Source organism: Oryza glaberrima, chromosome 3, assembly GCF_000147395.1.
Source record: "Oryza glaberrima chromosome 3, OglaRS2, whole genome shotgun sequence".
Taxonomy (NCBI): Eukaryota; Viridiplantae; Streptophyta; class Magnoliopsida; order Poales; family Poaceae; genus Oryza; species Oryza glaberrima.
Window position 1 is genome coordinate 30,622,987 of NC_068328.1, and position 17,981 is coordinate 30,640,967.

A 17,981-nucleotide genomic window follows, 5' to 3' on the forward strand; every position below is an offset into this window, starting at 1 on the left:
TCTAATTTTTCCGTCACACCGTTCCAATTTCAACCAAACTTTCAATTTTGGTGTGAACTAAACACACCCCCCTCCGTTCCAATATAAATGCATTAGTACATAATACGTATTATATGCATTTATATTGGGACGGCTGCCTCTGACAGATCACGACATTTCAGACGATGAACGATAAAACTTCTGTTCACAAAAATGCTTTATAATGTGTTCGTTTATGATTATTAATAAGGATTTCATGTACTACCTCTGTTTTATATTATAAGTTTGATGAAGTTTATAAAAAAAAATTTAGCAACGTGTACAACACTAAATTAGATTCATTAAAACCGATATTTAATATATTTTGATAATATATTTATTTTTCATTAAAAATATGAAAAATGACTAATAAAAATCAAAACGACTTATAATATTAAATGGAGATAGTATCTTTCAGGAACTGTATAGGAGAATATGAGATTATATGTCATAACCGTGTGCTCTGATGTGAAATTGTAATTTTGTTTTAGATGGCATTTTATTAAGCACGTGAAATTGCAAAGGGCTTGTGATGTAAGCTGAATAATGTGTACTTGGTGTGGTTGTTAACATGTCATCTGTTAATCTTCAGGAAGCTGGAGGAGAAAGCAACTTGGAGCAAAGGATAAGCTTGGACCATCGTACAAATAGATTCCGCAGAATTCACTAACAAAATGACTCCGTGGCCCAATGGATAAGGCGCTGGTCTACGGAACCAGAGATTCTGGGTTCGATCCCCAGCGGAGTCGTTTTTAGTTTTTTACCTTCTTTACCTGATCCATTCCTATTTTTAATTTTTTGGGGACGGAGGGAGTACACTGGAGAACGTTTTTGTGTCATCTTTTTTTTTTTTATCACTTCTTGCTACTCTCTTACCTGATCAACTGCTGTGATGGATACTATACACACTGCAGAACGGCTTTCAGATTGCGCTCATGCGCACACACCTGATTATCTTCCAGGTAATTTCAACAGTAAAAAGATAATCAGCGGTTGATACTACATCCTTTTCGCATTTGGTGGGAAAAAAAGGCACAAGATTGATATAATTTACTACTAATATATACTCCCTCCGTCCCATAATATAAGAGATTTTAAGTTTTTCTTGTACTGTTTGACCACTCGTCTTATTGAATTTTTTTTTTTTGGAATTATCATTTATTTTTTTAACTTACTTTATTATCCAAAGTACTTTAAGCACAATTTTTTATTTTTTATATTTGCACAAATGTTTTAAATAAGACGAGCGGTCAAACAGTGAAAAAAAAACTCAAAATCCCTTATATTATTGGATCGAAGGAGTACTCCGTATATGGTAGTACAGAAATGGGCAAGAAAGGACGAGCACCCACTGGACGCTGTTATGAACATCTTTCAAGTTTCAACAAGTGAACACTCCAAGCTTGCTAAATCATGATCTACCAAAAGCGAAGGCTTCTCATCAACAATCGTCCAGTTATCCATGAGTCGCCGACTTGCGATATTAAGGCGTCCCATAACATAACACAAAGATTGGCCATCCCATAACACCATCAAAGGTTGCTACTGCTGTGGGGGCGTGCTTAGCCTGTAGTACTGCTCGAGTACAGTGGGCTAACATAAAGATCCTCCATTCAGGTCAGCGGCCAAATCTTCCATGGATTGCCAGCATGCCAGAATTCAAGGATTGCAGCAAGGAATTCTGGAGATGGATTGGCCTGCAGAAATTTCTTGTAAATTTCCAACAAGAAATTTCATCGTCCCACCGCATCATGACATTCGATTTCCAACGAAGAGAACCAAGCTTAGCAGTCCACGAGGCGTACAAACCTATCATCTGTAAGCTTGACTACGTTATGCCCGCATGCCTTGCTGCATGGATGAACAAGAAAAAGAAGCGCCCACATGTTAGGCAACCATACATATGATCAAACCAGGTAAAAGACTCAAATCAGAGACTAACATCTCACCCTCTCAGAAAACAAGGTACTACGCTTGTAGGACATGCTAGGCACAGCCAGACTCCCTCAGACTTCTCGTTCCGCCGAGTAGCATTACTTAGTTCCGATCTATCATAGTCACATGGTAACAAGGGTTCAACTGCCAAGCATCCTACTTGCTCAGCAACAAGGTATCGATTTACTGGCTCGTGGCCAGTTTGTCCATTAATTTGCTTGAAACATCATTGGCAGTTGTGACCAACAGAATCCTCCACAGCCTATATATGAGAAATCAATGACTTCATAAATGTGCATTCATATATCATACAGAAAAAACTGAACCCTACTCTAATTGATGAAATAGTGCACCATCAAATTGGACATGTAATGATATAATTTACATAACATCATACAAGCAGAAATCAGTTATGGTCATCTACAAAAAGGAAAATGAACTTACTCTGGTAGCAAATCATCTGATCAAGATCACCAACTTCATCCCTCTGATGTTCCATTGCTTCCTGCAGATAAAATTACATCAATAATATATCCAAGAATAATGCACAATTTCATAATAAATGGCCATAAAATGAATCAGCAGTGATTTGAAGAAAGAACAAGCACATGTTTTAACATATCAACCTCACATGAGGGAACAAGCACATGTTTCTGCTACCCACTAAGCTTCTTGGAGTATCGATAAGTCAATATTGGTTGACGAAAGATACAGATGACTGAAACTCGTTGGTGATCCAGGCTTCTATAGAAATTTCATGTCTTCATAATGCACAAAATAATTATACCGGAAAGCTATCGTACAGTTTTACAGAATTGTAGGTATAGTATAAGTTGACAGGACAATTTAATTAGAGTAGGAACCAGATATATTAAAAATATGCTCTCTAAAATGAACACGGATATCACATGGGGACACTTGTGTTGAACCTATGTTTTCATGATTCTTAAACACAATCACATGCGGAAAAAAAATGGTTACACTACAAATGTACCAATCAAAGTTTGGTAAAAAAAAGTGCAGCAAAATTAGCAGATATGGAAAGTTGGCTCATTGTACCTATATCAGTTTGTAAACATCGGATCAACCTTGAATTGCTATTCCTAGTAAGAAGGCGGTCTGAGTTCCTTTAGTCGTCGAACAACTTGCTTCATTGTGGGCCTGGATGAAAGAGAGTCGACGGTACACTTGATACCGAGGTGAAGAATCTCAATTAAGTCATCATGTGGGGCCACATCCCACAGACCTTCTATGAAGAACTCACGGGTTCGACCCTTCTGCAGAAGCATGCAAGCCCAGGCAACAATGTTGAAGCCATTTCCATATGGAGAAAAAGAAGGGTCCAGTGCTTTCTTGTCTGAAATAAGCTCAAGAAGTACAACTCCATAGCTGTACACATCTGCCTTATCAGAAACACGACATGTCATGGCATACTCTGGAGCAACATATCCAAAAGTACCTGCTACACCAGTTGTTGCGTGTGTTTCTGAATTCCCGAGTAGTCTTGCTAATCCAAAATCAGAAAGGTATGCATTGTATTCATTATCAAGTAAAATGTTGCTTGGTTTCACGTCTCGGTGCAGAATGCGTGGGACACAGCTATCATGAAGGAATCCAAGTGCACGTGCAATATCTAGAGCAATTTTGTGAAGCATTCTCCAGTCAATAGGTCTCTTAGCCCTTTCTTGTATAAATCTTTCCAAATTACCACCAGGAAGAAAATTATATATAAGAAACATCTCTGAATCACTGAGATGGTATCCTATGAGTGTCACAAGATTGGGATGGCGACACCTCCCAAGAGTTTTTACCTCTGCTTGGAATTGCTGAACACCTTGGAACCTTCCAATCGCAAGCCTCTTTATCGCCACCAGAACTCCAGGTGCAATCTCAGCTTTGTATGTTGCTCCAAAGCCACCACTTCCAATACAATTGCTTGCATTAAAACTCCCCGTAGCACGTACAACAGTCTCATACGTCAATGGAGCACCAATATCCACAAAAACAGTCACTTCCCTTCTCCTGATTGAACGTCTTGACTGTCTTGATGCACATTTCCGTGTGTAAATATATAGGATAATCAGAGCCAAGAGAACTGCAACAATAGCTGATGCTGATGTAATTGAGGCAATCTCTATTTTGCTGAAGCCGCCACCACTATCAACAGTTGCACTATCTGATGGTGGAACATCTCCTTCTGCGAGTGATCGGGCCTTCATTACTGTATTTGCGAGTGTAGACAACCCACAAGGCTGGAGGGATGGATTTCCCTGAATACTGTTGCATGCCAATGAGTGCATATTCAAAGGCAATGGGCCAGACAAGTTATTGAATGAAATGTTAAAAATGGATAGTGATGCTGATGGGGCAATATCAGGAATGTTTCCGGAAAGCTTATTATTGTTCAGCAAAAGTGAAGTAAGATATGTCAGTGTCACAAGATTCCTAGGGATCTTTCCAGATAGGGAGTTAGACGAGAGATCCAAAACCTCCAGTGATCTCAACTTACCCAAACAGGATGGTATGGTGCCACTGAGATTATTCTCAGCTAATGACAGAAATTTCATGCTCTTAAGCTCTTTGAAACTGGAAGGAATTTGACCCTCAAGCAAATTCCTACTGATGTCCATCTTGACAAGAGCACTCAACAAACCAATGTTACCAGGCATCACTCCTGTTATTCGATTGCCAGCAAGATCCAATGCTCTGATAGCACTGCATTTTGTACTCATTTCTTCTGTGAGCCGACCAGATATCTTGTTGTCCCGGAAACTGACAATCAACCCCTCCACATTATTACACTGTTCCAGCAAAATTTCATGCAAAGATCCTGTGAAGTTATTGTAATCAACATGAAAAGCATACAATATCTTGTTCCCAAATCGGTCTGCACTAAATGGCAATGATGTAAGGTGGCCTCCAAGATTGTTATTTGCAAAATTATGGTATACAACAGAACAATTTCCTGATTTGCAATACCCCGATGATGGCTGTGCTAGAGCTTTGGACATGAAGAATGACAGATAACGAGATGGCATGTCATCCAAAAGCTGGGGTGTGCAACCTTTGTTAGCACATGCTGGAATTGTGCCGGATAGTTCATTTCTGCTGACATCAAAAACAGCCATACAATGCGGACAAAGACCGTTATCAATAGAACCAGACAATTTATTCGAGCTGAGGTTGAGAAACTTGAGGTTACTGCACTGCCCTAGCTCCCTTGGAATCACTCCAGAGAGTAAGTTCTCCGCAAGGTTAACCATTTCCAAACTATGACACCTTCCCCAATTGCTCGGAATGTTCCCTTCAAAACCTGCCCTTGGCGCCCATAGCATCCGAAGCTTTGGCAAAGCTGTCACACTTTCCGGAATTCCTCCTATAAACATATTGAACTCAGATAAATTCACAGCATCAAACTGGCTCGTCAATATGAGTACCGACAAATCCATGCAATTCCCTAGTTCCATTGGAACCGGACCGTTCAATCGGTTACTCGATATGTCCAAAACCTGCAACCTCCTCAACCTTCCAATCTCTGGTGGAATTGAACCTTCCAGCAAATTGGAGAACAGCTGCAGGGAGCGGAGCTCCCGACAATCCCCCAATTCTGAGGGAATTCTTCCGGTAAGAAGGTTCTGGGACAAGTCAAGCTGCTTCAACTTGGGCAAGCCGCCAAGAACACCCGGCACCGAGCCGGTGAGGCGGTTGCCGGAAAGGTTCAACCTCATCAAGCTCTTGCAGTCCGAGAGAGAGCCCTGAATCTCACCATGCAGACGGTTGGAGGCGAGGTCAAGCACCCTCATCCGCGGCGGGAAGGCGAGAGGAAGCGCGCCATGGAGAGAGTTCCCCGCGAGGTTGACCACCTCGAGCTTCTCCAGCCTCCAGATCTCCGCGGGGATCTCGCCGCGAAGGCCGCGCGAGGGTAAGGAGAGCTCCCTCAGCTCGGTGAGGAGCCCCACCGCCGGGAAAAGCTCGCCGGCGAGCTCCGAGCTCCCCGAGGCAGGGGGCGCGGCGACGGCGACGGCGACGACCCGGCGACTCGCATCGCAGGTCACCCCGGGCCAGGAGCAGTGGTCAGCGACGGCGGAGCCCGTCGGCCACCGCCCCAGCAGCCCGGCGGCGCCCCGGAGCTCGAGGAGAGCCGATCTGTCCCGTTCTTGGACACGGTCGGAAGAGGCGCGGACGCGGACGGCGAGCACCAGCAGGAGGAGGAAGAAGGAGGAGGAGGCCGCGCTCCGGCGAGCCGCCACCATCTCCGGCCAGCCGAGTGCGCCGACGACGGAGACGACCTGGCCCTGGCGAAGAACGACGCGGCGGAGGCGGCGCGGCTTCCGGTAGGTGGAGAGGCGACGACGACGAGGTGGAGGAGAAGAAGAAGAGAAGAGAAGAGGAGACGACGACTCACATGGGGAGGAGAAGAAGGACTAGAAAGTAATTAGCGGCTTTCCCGAGGGGGAGACACGTAATCTGGCTGCTTCCTCTTCTCTCTCTCTTCTTCTTCTGCTTTGGTTTGGTGTTGGTCTTTGCATTTGTTGCTTGCTTTGGTGGTCATCGTCTTCTTCTTCTGCTCGTTTTTCTAGTGATATTTCTTTAAAAAAAATCTTAGTTTTTTAATGGTGCTTTTTCATTCTGTGGAGGTTGTTGGGATTTGACGGTTTTGCCCTGGGAAAGATGGGTTTTGTTTTGTTGATGGGTGTGGCTGTCGGCTGTCCCTTCCTGCCCAGTACCCATGCTTTTTGAATTTTGACTGGTTCTTGCCTTTCCTGGCTCAAGTATTCTTGAGGAAATAATTACAAAAGTGTACCAAATTAAGCAGAAAGTACCAGGGAGATTAGTAGATTTATTGCAAGAAAACCTGTTATGGAAGTTCAGCAATTGAATATACTAGTGGTAGTAATTGAATTGAAGATGAATTAACCAAACTATGTTGCACATTAATTAATCACAAAGCAGAAATAATAAAGCACATATCACTCCTCGTGCACCTCGCATCCCCATCATCAATTTTCATTTCCGATATTGGCTCCAAATTAAATGATTTTCTGCCAATTATTTTATGCATCCACCTATCATTCATTTCATTTCATTAACTCCCACCCCCACTGACTCGTGGGCGCAGCCAGGTAAGGAGGAGACCGTCCAGGAGTGCGACTCGGTCGGGGTCGTGTGGCCCTCGTCCTTTCGTGGGACCCACCATAACACAGCGCCGTTGAGCCACAGCGATGGATATGATGGTGCCTGCAGCCACCTCTTTCCTTGCACTTTCCTCACTTTGATTCACCGTATGTTATTTTTCCCTTTTTTTTGATTTATTATTATAACGTCTTCTTATTTAATCTCCTGATTTAGAGAGAAAAAACTCGAGTTTTAATAACTTTTTTTTGTAGACAAATAGTTTTAAAGAAATGATGAGTGTACTACTGCTAGAAGAAGCGTACGTAGAAACGATGTCACTCAGAGTAGAAGAAGACAACATGACGTACTGAAAATTAATTTTTTTAAAAAAAATGTGTAAACAGAGCGGTGTGGCTGCGTGGCTGCGTGACGAAGGAGCAGCCACGAGATAGCGGCAAACGGAGGAGGGCCCCCCAACCACTTCCAGGCTGGAGCCCACCCACCGCGTGGCACTGAGCGGTGCGCCCCCACCGTCAGCGGAGCGGGGCCCACGTGCCAGTGGCTCACGCGCGCACGGTGGATTGGTGGTGCAGCGCCGCGGTGAGGGTGGGTGGGGCCCACCCACCGTGCCCCCGGTGGGTCGTCGAGAGCGTGCACGAGACGGGTCAAGACGGTGCCAACTCATCGTCGCCGTCCGCCGTCGCCGTGGACCATGTGGCATGCCCAGCGCGGCGGCGGCGGCGGGGACGGGGACGTCGGCGTGAAGCAGTAGCAGCGGTGGCGCCTACGTGCAGCCGTTCGTAGGAGACTGACTCGTGTTCGTTGACTCCATGATGGCACGTATTGGTACGTGCCTTTCTTTTGGTATGCAAACCAGCAAATGCATCCGTAAAAAAAAAAAAAAAGCAAATGCAAGCAGATTTTAGTATGAAACTGGATTTCAAGTAGAAAATTAAAACCTGCGGGAGTATTTGTAAAATTTGCAGATATGACTTGGAAGCGGTAGCTAGAGGGAGTGGTGGCGAAAGGATTAGTTCCACGTCTTTTGAAGTTTGCAGTAACAGGAAAAGCTAGTCTTCTTATATTTTTTTCGGTTGTACGTTTATCTTTGTATCTTAGTTATAAGATAGTATTAAGTATATACATTCGTGTAACTTTTAACTGTGCATATTCAATTATCATGAATATAAGGATTGGATTTATATCCATGACTAAAAAGAAGACTTGTATATGCCAAGTTCGATCGATGGTGAGAAGATGAAAAACACAGCAGCATCTTCTTCCCACAAGACGATGAAAATGAGAAAAGGAAAATTCATGGCTACGAATTTACAGGCCGTGGTAGCAATTATTCACAGTTTGGTGGTCATGTTACAATACCTAGTTGCCTACATTTCAAACAGCACGGGAACGACTTGATCAGGTTGCTTAGAGAATTTCTGTCACAATGGCACATGGTATATATTCACCGATGATCAGTCACCACCAAAGATCTGGTAATGTCCCACGGAAAAGGATTTGTAGCCCACGAGTGCTTTTATAGGAAACTATATATGAATTGGCCCATTGAAGTATTAGGCACTTGCTTTATATCCCCTTTTTGTTTTCAAGATTTTTTCACGAATTAAGTTAGAATATTTATTTTCTTTTCAAAGCAAAAGAATATCAAACACTTTAGATATAACACGTGTACATGGCCATAGACATCATTCAATTTCTAGGTAATATAGGACAACTGCAACGTTGTATATTGACGGCAAACTGAGGCAACTATCTAGGGTTGTCGGGTCTTGTGCCCACCAATGATCTTGAATGATGCGCTTGCAATTGTTTTACGTGGGCTGCCAGCTCACTACAAACGACAATATCTTTGCACTTACATTTATTGTTTTCCCTCTCTTGTAGATGGCTCTCTTGTTTTCTCTATATTGAGGTCATCTTTCTCTTGTCGTTATTATCTGAAAGTTATTTTTGTCTTTAACACAAAATATAAAGATCATATCTATTATCAGTTTTGATGACAGGGAGGAGCATAGGTAGTTATAGAACTCAAGCGCCAATAGAGACAAGGCAGGAATGATCGAATATCAGGGCTTACGTCACGAACTAAAGAGTAACAAGAGTCATCAGGGCAAAAATGTAGCCCTCGACTTGGCGGGAAAATATGTTATCAACAACAGATGAATAAATGAGGTGTTGGATATAAGGGCTTACGTCACGAACTAAAGAGTAACAAGAGTCATCAAGGCAACAAATGTAGCCCTCGGTTTGGCGGGAAAATATATTATCAACAACAGATGAATAAATGAGGTGTTGGATATAGATCCAGCAACTAAAAAGTTTTTGAGAGAAACTTGTGGAAGTCACAAACTTTTTTTCGATGCAATTATGCAAGAACCTTTTTCACAATTTTCCTGAGTATGTATGTAGCAGCTCCGAAAGGATATTTCAGAGGAATGTCAACCTCCGTAGCAATTTCAGAGTACTGTACAAGAAAGCCTGTTTGTCCAATCTTTACATGAAGGAGTTTGTTCCTTTATTCAAGTGCTATATACGTTCATGTCCATTTAAAAGTGTTAATTGATGATGAAAATGAGTTTATGGTAATTATTTGAGGGTACAAATGAGTTAATTAGATATTATAAAGTTGATAAGTTTTTTTTTCAAAAATCTAAGAAATATTGATGAAGTTTTTTTTTTTTAAAAAAAAACCACACCTTTTATGGTGGCCATAATCAGAACAAGACACCTTATGGTGGCCACAATCAGAACAAGCTCAACAGTGTCCTTTCAAATGATCGTGGCATATGCAGAAAAGTCTCCCAGGATCAGGATGTATATGGAATTATGGATGTGATGTGTGCAAAGAAAATTTGCTGTTTCAGCTGACTAATCGCTCACTTCTTGCACTAAACAATTCCAAATGGAACTTTCAGAAACAATTCCAAATGGAATTTTCAGAATTGTTGGTGACGCACCGCTGGACAGAAAACAGGAGCAGAATTACGGAGCCGGCAATGGCCCATTTTGCCATTTCATGCACAAAATCGCTCTCCTTAGATTTTGTCAACCAAAACACAATCCATCCCTGTCGTATCAAGAAATGAATGCAATGTTCGGGCTTGTTTGCAACGCCGGCTTGTTTGCAACGCATGAATTCGTACAAGCGGGCTTGTTTGCAACGCATGAATTCGTACAAGGAATTTTGCATAAAAAATGGCTCCAGAGATGTCCTACCCACCATCACAGCAACCATGCACAGGAACTGCTACCATGAAATTTCACAATAGCACTATATCAAATGGCACTCCATTCAGCATCATCAGAGAGAGATTCAGAGCAACCATGCTACACAGGACAACTGATCATAACAAGACATGAAACCTCCCACCTAGCATGAACTAAAAATTTACAGCAGAGATAGCGAAAAAGGAGGAAATGGCAGCACAGCAACATGCAACCCGTTAGGGTCTCAGCACTCCCAAATTCTTCACCAGAATGGAATACAATCATTGTCATCAAAGGGTTCTTTTTCTGCTTGCCACCACCACCACTACCACTAGAAAGAAAAGTGCAAGAAACAAGACCCCTGAACAGTAGGGGGGGGGGGGGGGGGGGGGGGAGGAGAGGGGGTGTCTTGTCTCCTCATCGCACGCCCTAAACTCTAACTAAAGTTCAGAACCATGATTGAGCAAGCGAGGATCAGTATCCACATCGCCGTTCCGACCTCCGGGAGGAGGCTGGCGCCACTGTTGTCGTTGAAGCTTGAAGGACCTAGCCCCATTCCAGGAGGGCCGTCCACGCCAGTGCTGCCCCCGTTGCCGCTTGTCGGTGTGCCCGTCCCAGCAGCGCTGCAAAATGGATGCGAAAACAGTTAGCAGTGTGACAAGAGTCCATTGAGCTGACTTTCTTTGAAACTTCACTGTCAGAAGAGGTGATCACTAGCATATCAATGCGATTAGATATCGTTACTTCAACTAGACCCTTAAAAAATAGCAGTTTTATATATGATATATCATGGAATCACTTCCTTCAGGCTTTACCATGTTGTACTTTCCAGTGATCATATTCAAAATGTGGTGCTTGCTGAGTGGATGCTCACTCTTAATTTATTGCCAGCATTGATAGAAGTCTGAAAAGAATGGAGTACATTCTTGCACATGCAGACGTATTTACAAAGTCTAGTAGTACCATGGTGGGGTTAGGAGCACAAGAGAAAAGGCGACCATATCATATCAGCCCAGAGACTTCAGACTAACCAAAAGATTGGAATCCATTCTAAAGAATCCACACATGTAATGACCCAGCAAATCTCTAGGCTCCTCTAAACACTAATTCTAGTTTGAAAAGGAGGTGTTATCTATAGAGTAATGCTGAGAATCTGCATACAAACAAAAGTGACAAGAAAGGGGCTCCATCATCTAAGCTCGGAGATGGAACCTCAAGGGTATAGGATTCCCCTAAAAAGACTCTCTGAAGACACAGTTGTTCATCGATGCAGCCAAATGTGGGAAAAGGAACGGAACCCCACGCGCAAAATGACCTTTATTCCGAGATTTCCAACCAAAGAACAACACCACCACCGCCCGGCCACTGAATGCTCCCACATGGCAGAAGGCACCAAAATGTGTTATCACTAGTAGGAGGAGTACTTGCAATGAGCCAGAGTTGCCTTAAGTTGTATTCAAGAACGAGGGCCAAAAGAGCAGATCGATTATTAGGTTGGTGGCTAGAGACTCACCGAAAGATGTTGCATTTACTACTCAATCTTGCATTTACTACTCAATCTTTATGTTGATTCAGTCAGTTCAGAGAACCAATCTTTATCTTGATTCAGTCAGTTCGGAGAACGACTGGAAATCTTTGTTGGTTTCTCCTATGGTTTATTAGTGAATGAAAGGCAATGCATCCAAGTGACATGTAATGATTCAACTATGTAAGGGGACTTAACACTTGAGTAGAACTGAAACAGCGACTAGGCCATGCATCAAGAAAAGAAAAGGAAAATGGAACTTTGCAAAAACATCAATGCAGCGAAAGGATGGATTACCTAGCAGAGGCAGGGTACATGCAGCCGTTGGAGCCTGCATCCAAAGAACAAAACACACAAGAAACAAGAACTATTAGGTAAAAAAAAACAAATCTGAACCAAGAAATAATATATCATCAAACTCGTTTTTCTGAACTTTTTTCTGCATGTAGAGCGAGAGAGGGAGGGAAAGAAAGGAGCTTTTTACTTGGGTCGGTGGTGACGAGGGTGGCGGTGCCAGAGAAGACGCAGGCCTGGGAGTTCTGGTTGTTGCGCTGGTAGAAGCTGTTGACGGCGTAGGAACAGTGGGCCTTGACGGTGTCCGGGCTGAAGCAGGCGCCGCTCTGCTGGATGGGCTTGCAGTCGGCGCCGTCGCCGCACGCGTAGTCCAGCGTCTTCTGCAGCGTGCTGTCCGGCATGTCCTGCCTGCAAATGCACCACGCCCCCTCTTCACCCCAAGACTCGTCAGCCCAAGAATCGCCAAGAAAAATCAAAGGCTACGCGAAGATTAGAAGGCAAAGAACGCCTAGTACATACCTGACCGGCCGGCGAGGGCGGCGGCCATGAGAGCCATCAGGAGGAGACGAGGCGCGGTCGCCGCCATGGATGATGATGCGAGCAAGGAGGCTGCGCCTGTGGCTTCTCTCTCTCTCTCGCTTCACCTGCTGTGTTGTGTTCTTCCCCCTCTCCTCTTGCTGGAAGAGTGGGGGTTTAAATGCAGTAGGCTGGCTGGCAGTGAGCCAGTGACTCGGTTTCTCTCTCCTCTCTCTATCTCTCTCTCTCTCGCGTGGCTGTTTTGCACGATGGATGGAGGAGGCGAGGAGGATTTTTCACAGCAGATTTCACGAGAGAAACGCAAGCAAAAGCAGCAGGCAGAGCGAGCTGGGCCGTTTTGTGAAGTGGCGTGTCCCGTAGTAGAGGCGCCGTGCAATGCATACCTGGCTGGACGGTCCAGGATGGCAGTGGCTAGCGGTGTGCGTAGCTTTTCACAAACGGTCAAAAAACCCGCGTGACCAACGCCACCACCAGTACAAGTACGCACGCCATGGCCGTGTGATGTTTTGCTGCAATGCTCGCTTGCTGCTACTGCGCCAGCGCCACCCTCCCCTACCAAACGACAGACACACGCAGAGCCGTAGAACAGCACAGGGGGAGGGGAGGGGAGGTGCCAGGGGTTCTGCGCCCCTGCTGGTTGCTTCTTCTTGGGCGTGGCGTTGTGGGGGGTTGGGGTTGGGGGCCCAATGAGCCGAGCCAACCGCTGGACTATGCCTATAATGATCGGATGAGAGAGGTTTGCTCTCATCTCAATGATCATCAAAAGGCACGCGACATTGCGAACTGCTAATCTTAATTTACAGAAGATCATTACAGATCTACAATGGATCAAACTGTACATGACTAGTAGTACTTTTGAAGTTGTAGTATACTTCTATCTGAATTCTGATAAGAGGAAAAATGGTTGGGTGGTGAGTGGATGGAGGACTGTGTCCAGGGACGCAAGGGGTTGCTGTTTTCGGCCCGTTGAGGCGCTGTCGCAGTCAGAACTCCCTTTTTTTGTCTAGGCTCACTTGAACTCTAGCTCCGTCGCAGCACAAACCGCGGAGGGAGAACGTAACGTGTACTGTATATGGGTGTAAACTGTAAAAGTTGGCACAACCGCACAAGCTCTCGTCGCGTAGGAGTAAATGATCCTAGGCAGCAACAGCAACACCAGTACACCACGCCGTCATGAGCACAGGCAGCACAACGTTGCTATGCAGCTATGGCCCGTGCCCATGCCGAATCCAATCCAACGTACTAGGAGTAGCCGAGTACTCCAGGCTCAAGAGTAATGGAAGTGGCAGGAGGGACGGTGACACAAGCTAGGAGGGGCTCTTGACCGGACGAACGGTCATGGCCTCGCGTCTCAAATCTCTGTACTTGGATTTGCTCTGCTCGGGGGTCCAGGGGAGAGCGACAGATTGCAAAGGTCCAATCTTAACTAGCAGATGAGTTGTGCTATTAAGAGACGCATTGTGCTTATTTGTGCTAAACAAAGACTGCCCGATGTAGTAGTAGTAATAGATTACAACTCTAAAATGAACCAAATTCTAGCTCTCAATCTGCACATAAACTATAGCTAAATTTAAAGCCAGAATTTTACGGAAGGATTACAAACACTAGTAGATTGGAGTACTTGCTATTCTGAACAAGAAACACTGAACAGGAATCCCACATTTCAACTAGCATGGTGATATGGCCGACGTCAGTCAAACTTCAAAAGTTCCTACTGCTACTGTTTCACAATACTTGTCATCATCAGTTAAACTTTGACAATCTATTTCTTTCATATTCTTCCATTCGGAGAAAATAAAAATTGTTTAACTATATGTCACACATACACTACAACGAAATATTCATAAATTTGGTGGAGTGACCAAAGTTTGACCTGTTATAGTGTTAGTGTCTGCTAAAATGTTGTGACAAGTACAGTAAGAAACAGGATTCGCACCATGACAAATTTTGGTGTATACACACGTCAACCCAAAATACGGAACACCAAACTTTCAACAGCATATCGAGGTGATTAGTATGGAATTTTTACGAGGCTACAGAAACGTAAATTCATTCATCAGGGTGATAGTTTCGTAGTTGTTAAAAACACCCTTCCTCATCCATTGTCTAAGTTGGGCTGCTAACCACCTGTCATAAAAGATACCTACTAAGATTAAGCATATCGATATCAATTTACATATTTCATTTGATTATAACGGTTGTTTACATACAATTTTCCCATCTAAGATTAAGTTCCAGAAATGAAAGCTACGACTGCAAATTCACATGAAAGTGGTCATACGGCGTGGTATCTGCAGATCAATCCCAGTCAGCATCAAAGAACCCAGCGTCTTTCATCTCTGAGTAGTAGACGTTCTCTAGGAGCATATCTTCCTCCTACACTCAGACATGAACCAGCAATTTTTGATGAAGAAAAGCTATATAAGAACAAGAGGGTCCGTAGAATATCCCAATGTACAAGATCAAGAAAGCAGCGTAGTAATAAGTTGATAGAACAGAAGATACCCTAGTACCTGGAAAAAGTCTGCTAGGAAAGTCACATAGAGAAGCGGAAGGTAAAGAGAATGATAACATACACTGGTGAGATTGTACAACCTGTAACAAGAAATATTTGCTCAAATAATGCTCTCAAATGTTGAATTAGCATCACACTGAAATACTACAAAAGGGCTAGTGTTTACCATAAACCAAATCCAGCTCCAGTTGCAACAAGGAAACATCCAAACAGTGATATGCCATTCAGTAGTAACATCGCACAGACATAGTTATAATATGCTGGTTTTGCTGCAACAAAATAATAAAAAATGCTGATTATGGAACAGCAAACACACAACCTAAACAAACATAACTGTGCTGTAAATTGTAACCAATTACCAGGTAACCTGTCTCTCCACCTTGAGTGATACATGAACACAATCAGGCCATAGACACCAGTAAGCACCAATTTGTGTAGAAACCATAGGCCCCACTTCCCACCAGTTCCTTGGTCAACATCAATGAACAAAGAGACACCAAACCCAAAAACATATATAGTCTGTAGAAGGAGCAAATGTGAGTTCAAAGCTAACATAGTATTCCCTAGGCTCTACCTACAGTATGATAACTAAAACACATAGCAACAATGGAAGGCTTAAAAGGTTCAGTCACAGGGCCTTGTTTTCTTTTGAGCAGTCAAATACTTCTTCTACAGTATGATGAGACGAGTGCAGGCAAATATCAATAGAAAATGTGCACGAGTTGCAAACTTGCAATACTCCCTCTATCCCAAAATATAACAATGTTTAGCCTTTAGAATTTGTCACAAAATATAACAAATACTCCACCAACATTCTCTTCGCAACCAATCACAACCCTCCACCATTCAATTTCCCCACTCTACCTCCACTTCTCATCCAATCACAACCTTCCCCCATTTAATTCTACCTACCTTCTTAATAAGCATGTCCAACTCTAAAAATCCTTATATTCTGGGATGGAGGTAGTACAAAATTATGGAACACCGGAAATAGCATACAGTCACCATTCCAATAAACGGATATGATGAGCCTGATACATTAACAAATTCACATTTCTAGCATATTGTTGTTCAGAAAGCAACATAACATAGCATTGCAATTTTGTTTGGGTTATTAATAAAGTTGGGTGAGTTGCACAAGCTAAGTAAAGAAACACAATGCCATCACTAAAACAACAAAGACATGTAAGCGGTTACTTCTACTCTGCCTGAACAATGGAGCAATGGCATACCTTGAGCAATACATCAGCAGCAACTACAGCTCCAGAGATAACAAACGTACGTGCCAAAGATTCAAAACCACTGGTTTCGTTTCCTTGAAGCAGAAATGCTATGAGACTAACTTCCAAGAATAACATCCCTGATTTGGTAAACAGAGACAGCACATTCCATGAGAACGCCCTATCAGGCATACATTGCCACGCCTGCCAACAAAGAAATAAAAAGGCTGTTATACAAGAATAAGAGAAATAACAATATGTAGTGTAGCATATGATAGAATTAAAATAGGTCAAAACTTGCTTGGTTCCATCACCAGTTCACAAATCACAACCCAACCTCCACCCGCTTAATTGCCAAGTTTTATCAAGAAAAAAACTAAATGCAAGTTCACCAAAACAGCTTGTCCAATGAAACACACCTATCCACCTAACTTCCACCCTCACTTATTCTACTTCACAACAAAACATTAACTAAACATACAAAAGTTGCACTGTTCATCAACCCACGCGTGCTACTCCCCAATCAAATACTAATATGTCCGCACATTGCTGTTCATCAGAACCAGGAACACAATTCACAGGGTAGACCCAGCGGAAAAAAAATCACATCACAAGGTTAATAATAAGCATTTCAGAACCTGCAACCTTTGATTATTCTGCCCCAATAGGTTATTCCACTAGTGTCACATCAAAATCATTTACCCTACCTTACAGGAACAACCCTACCCATCGCTCATCGTTACTAGAACAACACGCATCATGTCACAGCCATCAAATCGATACTTCTAATCAAGCAACCAAGCAGAGGCAGTTCCACGACCCACCAAATCCAATTAGAAGACGAGGAACGAGGAAGGCGAGCAAAGCGAACCTGCAGGAAGCACCAGAGGAGGTTGAGGACGGCGACGGCCCAGAGGAGCGCGTAGTAGGCGACGACGACGACGTGGGAGCGGCCGTAGCTGAGGCGGCGGAAGCTCCGGCGCGCCTGCCACGCCAGGAACCCGACGAACGCCAGCGACGGGAGCATCACCGCCAGGCTGTACACCGTCCCGTGGCACCCCGACACCCACCACATCGGGCCCCCCGACGACGGCGTCGCGCCCGACGGGGAGGAGGAGGAGGAGGAGTTCGACTCCGGCGCCCCCACCGCCAGCTCCATGACCCCCTCCGCCAGCCACCTCCGCATCGGCGCACCCCGCGCGAGCGAGAGCTAGGGTTTCGCGGGGGTTGGGGGATCGCGCGGAGGAGGTTGCCGAAGCGGCCTCGCGTTCGTTGGGTCGGTGGGGTTGGGTCAAAAGGGCGGAGTGGAGGACGATGCGATGCGATCGAACGGAAGAGGGGAAGACGATGTGCGGTGTGGTCTATGGGCTGTGGGCTGCCGGGTGGGCCCGGGGATGACGTGTACGGGCCGACACGAGCTGGTGGCTCTCTCATCCGTTTTGTTTTCTCGTTAGGATTTTTTTTCTTTTCTTTTTCTTTTTGCAGATGCAGCACCAACTACTAGTGGCTCATGGTTAATGCCTTAATGGCTTCATGCTTGTGGGAAGTGACAAGGAAATCCATTTGAAAATGACCGAATTGTTTACTTCCTTCG

The 17,981-nt window shown here is 44.2% G+C and overlaps 3 protein-coding genes and 1 non-coding gene across 5 annotated transcripts; 1 reads left to right on the top strand and 3 right to left on the bottom strand.

The window, feature by feature from the left end:
- Nucleotides 1–694: 694 nt before the first annotated feature.
- Nucleotides 695–767, top strand: TRNAR-ACG (transfer RNA arginine (anticodon ACG)). The gene has a single exon. It is a non-coding gene; the product is annotated as a tRNA-Arg (tRNA).
- A 509-nt stretch (nucleotides 768–1,276) lies between these two features.
- On the bottom strand, nucleotides 1,277–6,503 carry LOC127766686 (LRR receptor-like serine/threonine-protein kinase RPK2). The gene is made up of 4 exons (XM_052291802.1): nucleotides 3,013–6,503; nucleotides 2,398–2,458; nucleotides 1,968–2,215; nucleotides 1,277–1,869 (listed from the first exon to the last, which is right to left on the bottom strand). The coding sequence occupies exon 1, from the start codon at nucleotides 6,204–6,206 to the stop codon at nucleotides 3,057–3,059; it is 3,150 nt and encodes a 1,049-aa protein (XP_052147762.1). The 5' UTR covers nucleotides 6,207–6,503; the 3' UTR covers nucleotides 1,277–1,869; nucleotides 1,968–2,215; nucleotides 2,398–2,458; nucleotides 3,013–3,056.
- A 4,004-nt stretch (nucleotides 6,504–10,507) lies between these two features.
- On the bottom strand, nucleotides 10,508–12,950 carry LOC127765138 (PLASMODESMATA CALLOSE-BINDING PROTEIN 2). The gene is made up of 4 exons (XM_052289979.1): nucleotides 12,635–12,950; nucleotides 12,306–12,545; nucleotides 12,119–12,152; nucleotides 10,508–10,919 (listed from the first exon to the last, which is right to left on the bottom strand). Exons 1-4 carry the CDS (start codon nucleotides 12,699–12,701, stop codon nucleotides 10,733–10,735), a joined length of 528 nt encoding a protein of 175 aa, XP_052145939.1. The 5' UTR covers nucleotides 12,702–12,950; the 3' UTR covers nucleotides 10,508–10,732.
- Nucleotides 12,951–14,686: 1,736 nt separating this feature from the next.
- Nucleotides 14,687–17,705, bottom strand: LOC127769016 (protein CANDIDATE G-PROTEIN COUPLED RECEPTOR 2-like). Of its 2 annotated transcripts, XM_052294700.1 has the most exons (7): nucleotides 17,259–17,705; nucleotides 16,400–16,591; nucleotides 15,527–15,686; nucleotides 15,334–15,436; nucleotides 15,166–15,247; nucleotides 14,934–15,028; nucleotides 14,687–14,779 (listed from the first exon to the last, which is right to left on the bottom strand). In XM_052294700.1, exons 1-6 carry the CDS (start codon nucleotides 17,571–17,573, stop codon nucleotides 14,951–14,953), a joined length of 930 nt encoding a protein of 309 aa, XP_052150660.1. In that variant the 5' UTR covers nucleotides 17,574–17,705; the 3' UTR covers nucleotides 14,687–14,779; nucleotides 14,934–14,950. The 2 variants fall into 2 exon arrangements, with proteins under 2 accessions (XP_052150660.1, XP_052150659.1); XM_052294699.1 differs by lacking the exon at nucleotides 14,687–14,779 and having other exon boundaries at nucleotides 14,814–15,028.
- Between the last annotated feature and the right edge of the window lie 276 nt (nucleotides 17,706–17,981).

What these genes read in the sequence shown, in the direction of transcription:
- LOC127769016 (XM_052294700.1), bottom strand. Translation starts at nt 17,573, where the DNA reads ATGCGGAGGTGGCTGGCGGAGGGGGTCATGGAGCTGGCGGTGGGGGCG. An exon ending in TCCTCTGGTGCTTCCTGCAG is followed by an intron (nt 16,592 to 17,258) that starts GTTCGCTTTGCT and finishes CTTTGTTGGCAG; the next exon opens with GCGTGGCAATGTATGCCTGA. An exon ending in CTGCTGATGTATTGCTCAAG is followed by an intron (nt 15,687 to 16,399) that starts GTATGCCATTGC and finishes CTCCTTCTACAG; the next exon opens with ACTATATATGTTTTTGGGTT.
- LOC127765138 (XM_052289979.1), bottom strand. Translation starts at nt 12,701, where the DNA reads ATGGCGGCGACCGCGCCTCGTCTCCTCCTGATGGCTCTCATGGCCGCC. An exon ending in CCTCGTCACCACCGACCCAA is followed by an intron (nt 12,153 to 12,305) that starts GTAAAAAGCTCC and finishes CTTTGGATGCAG; the next exon opens with GCTCCAACGGCTGCATGTAC. An exon ending in ATGTACCCTGCCTCTGCTAG is followed by an intron (nt 10,920 to 12,118) that starts GTAATCCATCCT and finishes TCCATTTTGCAG; the next exon opens with CGCTGCTGGGACGGGCACAC.
- LOC127766686 (XM_052291802.1), bottom strand. Translation starts at nt 6,206, where the DNA reads ATGGTGGCGGCTCGCCGGAGCGCGGCCTCCTCCTCCTTCTTCCTCCTC.